Raw genomic sequence first — 2,908 nt, forward strand, 5'->3', positions numbered from 1 at the left:
TTTCTTTCTTTCTTTCTTTCTTTCTTTCTTTCTTTCTTTCTTTCTTTCTTTCTTTCTTTCTTTCTTTCTTTCTTTCTTTCTTTCTTTCTTTCACTGCACACCTGTCTTCACTCAGTGATCATCAGTTTTATCAGTTCTATTGTCATGTGAGTTGTTTATTAGAGGGGCAAGTAAAAACTTTTTTTGACTTTTAATTTTTCACATTTTTAAAAGCATTTGAATACTTGAAATTCCCTACAGGCCAGGAAACAGGACAGAACAGAAAATTCTTCATAAATAGGAGATAAGAGACTCAGGTGGTTTCATCACCACAAAAACACTCCCACAACACAGCCTGTGTATAAGAAGGGAATTTCAGGTGAAACGTTGTATTTGTGCTGACTCTGTTCAGGCGAACTCTGTACTGTGCTTGGTTGTAAAGGTAAGTTTTTAGGTACATTTATTTCAATAAGTTGGCTTGGATGTTAGCTTAATAGTGTGATAAAATGCTTTAATTTTATCAGTTGTACCTTTTGACTGATTGCAACATGGAATAAAAATGGTTTTACTTTTAGATTAGTTCTGCTACACTTAAAAATAATTGATAAGTTAAAGCACTGAATACATGTGGTTTTGTTGATCAGTGCTGATATATTTTTCCTTTCGTGATCAGGATTATTCTCACTTCAAAATGAAACCGGTGAATTATGAAGTCACTATGTTCACTGCCAATCGGGTCAGTGCCACCACTTTAAACGACATCTTCATTAAGCTGGTGGGCACCGATGGGGAGAGTGAGCGCAAGCATCTTGTGAGCCTGAGGGGGGCTTCTGCCTTCATCAGAGGAGCTGTAAGTCTCCATGTTCAGATATATTTGTTTCTACAGCTTGCTAACAGCTAAAACATTTCAGATATTTGATCTATAACAGGATGTAAGCAGCTATTTCTCCAACAATTAACTTCAAAAATTAAAATAATGACTCTCATGCACTATTCCCCACCCCCCTCTTCTGGAAATGTGTTAAATATTATCAAATCAAGCTTTCTAAATAAAACTGTTGGCTTGTGTTAAATACTTTTCAGGTGGCAGGTTTTACTGTGTCCTGTCCCACCTCCATTGGAAAACTGGTGCTGATTGAGATCGACAAACAGCCTCTCCTGTTCTTCCCAGAGGACTCTTGGTTTCCCTCCAAGGTGGAGGTCAAATCCCCTGAAGGACACACCTTTACCTTTCCTGTCTACCGCTGGATCACTGGCAGCATGGTGCAAAACTTCAGGGAGGGAAAAGGTGTGCAAACCTGTGCTTGGACATCCTGGGGAACCAAATCCAGCACATAACTCTGCCTTTTTTTTTCACAGCTCTGAAAGTCTTTGAAGACAACAATCCTCTTTGCCAGTACAGTCGAGAGCAGGAGCTAAAGCAGCGTCAGGTGGATTATCGGTGAGAGCTTAGTGTTGTGTATTTTATTGTTCCACAAGGTTCTAAAATAACACTGATCATGAATCCATGTTTTCACACAGCTGGCATGTGTACGCAGAAGGAATCCCACACTGCATGAAGGCAGATGACCCTCAGGCTCTGCCGTGTGAGGTCCGCTTCTCCTTCACCAAACAGACCGAGTTTCTCTTCACTTCTTCCACAGGGTTAGGTCCTCCGTATTCTGCCACATTTTTGTCTTATGAGCTCTCAAATTATTCAATCTCACAATTTGTTTGACAAACACACTTGTAGACTGACAGAGCTGAAACTGAAGGGGCTGGATGTCCGTAAAGAGAAGTGGACTGACCTCGACCACATTAAGCGGGTGTTTTTCTGCAAGGTGACTGAGGTATCAGGTACTGTAAAACCTTGATATACTGTGTACATTAATTGGTTCAAAAATTATATTTATTCATGAACATAGAATCCACTGAATTCATGATATAAACCCTGAAATACTTTTACCTTGGACACTACTTCATGTTCCACAGAGTACGTCCAACGACACTGGAGGGAAGATTCATTCTTTTCTTACCAGTTTCTAAATGGCATCAATCCCATGATGATCAGACGCTGTAAAGCCCTGCCCAGTAACTTCCCTGTTACTAATGACATGGTCCAGATCCATGGTCAGAGTAGCCTGACTGATGAAATGGAGGTAATTTGTCTCACTATGAAACAAAGTTAACTGAAGTTTTTTTTTATTTAACCAAAGTAAATGTATTGTACAAAGCCTCCAGGTTTACGTGGGTGTGATTTATTTATTTTTTCCTGAACAGAGAGGCAACATTTACCTGTGTGACTACAAACAAGTGGATGGTGTGAAAACAAACACCATCAATGGGAAGAAGCAGTACCTGATGGCTCCACTGGTCCTCCTCCAGAAAACTCCAGATGATAAATTGATGCCGATTGCTATTCAGGTGTGTTCAGAGATGGCTAACAAGGATCTTATTGATTTTTAGGTGTGTGTGTTTTTATTAAGGGTGAATTTAGTTTCAAAGCTTCAGTTCAAATTCATCACTGGGGGATAAAGTATCGAATCAGAACAATTTGAGAGATTTGTCTTGCATCCTTTGTGAGGTGTCTGGAGGGGGGCGGAGGAGATGAGCAATTCATGGATTGCATGAGTTTTGCTATAAACTAAAGATTTCTCTCGGGACTAACATTTTTGAGGTAGTGAATTGGTCTAACCCTATTGTTTTCATGCTGTAGCTGAAGCAGAAACCAGCAGAAGACAACCCGATCTTCCTTCCCACTGATTCAGAGTACGACTGGCTGCTGGCAAAGATTTTTGTGAGGAGTGTAGATGCAAACGTGCATCAGCTGAACTATCACCTGCTGCGCACTCACCTGCTGGCTGAGGTTTTTGCTGTGTCACTGCTGCGCAACATGCCCATGGTGCATCCTCTGTACAAGGTAAATGGAGCTGGGGAGTGTGTGTGTGTG

The 2,908-nt window shown here is 40.7% G+C and overlaps 1 protein-coding gene across 1 annotated transcript in view; it reads left to right on the plus strand.

Annotated features, from left to right (window-relative positions):
• Nucleotides 1–250: 250 nt before the first annotated feature.
• The window catches only part of LOC106517057 (hydroperoxide isomerase ALOXE3), an 8,932-nt gene continuing 6,274 nt past the window's right edge, over nt 251–2,908 (plus strand). The window contains exons 1-9 of the mRNA XM_014007745.1: nt 251–421; nt 653–829; nt 1,063–1,267; nt 1,339–1,420; nt 1,501–1,623; nt 1,712–1,815; nt 1,951–2,117; nt 2,239–2,382; nt 2,675–2,878. Of these exons, the coding sequence (XP_013863199.1) occupies nt 671–829; nt 1,063–1,267; nt 1,339–1,420; nt 1,501–1,623; nt 1,712–1,815; nt 1,951–2,117; nt 2,239–2,382; nt 2,675–2,878 (1,188 nt within the window). The 5' untranslated portion in view covers nt 251–421; nt 653–670. The remainder of the gene's footprint in view (nt 422–652; nt 830–1,062; nt 1,268–1,338; nt 1,421–1,500; nt 1,624–1,711; nt 1,816–1,950; nt 2,118–2,238; nt 2,383–2,674; nt 2,879–2,908) is intronic.

The sequence above is a fragment of the Austrofundulus limnaeus genome, unplaced genomic scaffold (genome assembly GCF_001266775.1).
Source record: "Austrofundulus limnaeus strain Quisiro unplaced genomic scaffold, Austrofundulus_limnaeus-1.0 Scaffold44, whole genome shotgun sequence".
NCBI classification, from domain to species: domain Eukaryota; kingdom Metazoa; phylum Chordata; class Actinopteri; order Cyprinodontiformes; family Rivulidae; genus Austrofundulus; species Austrofundulus limnaeus.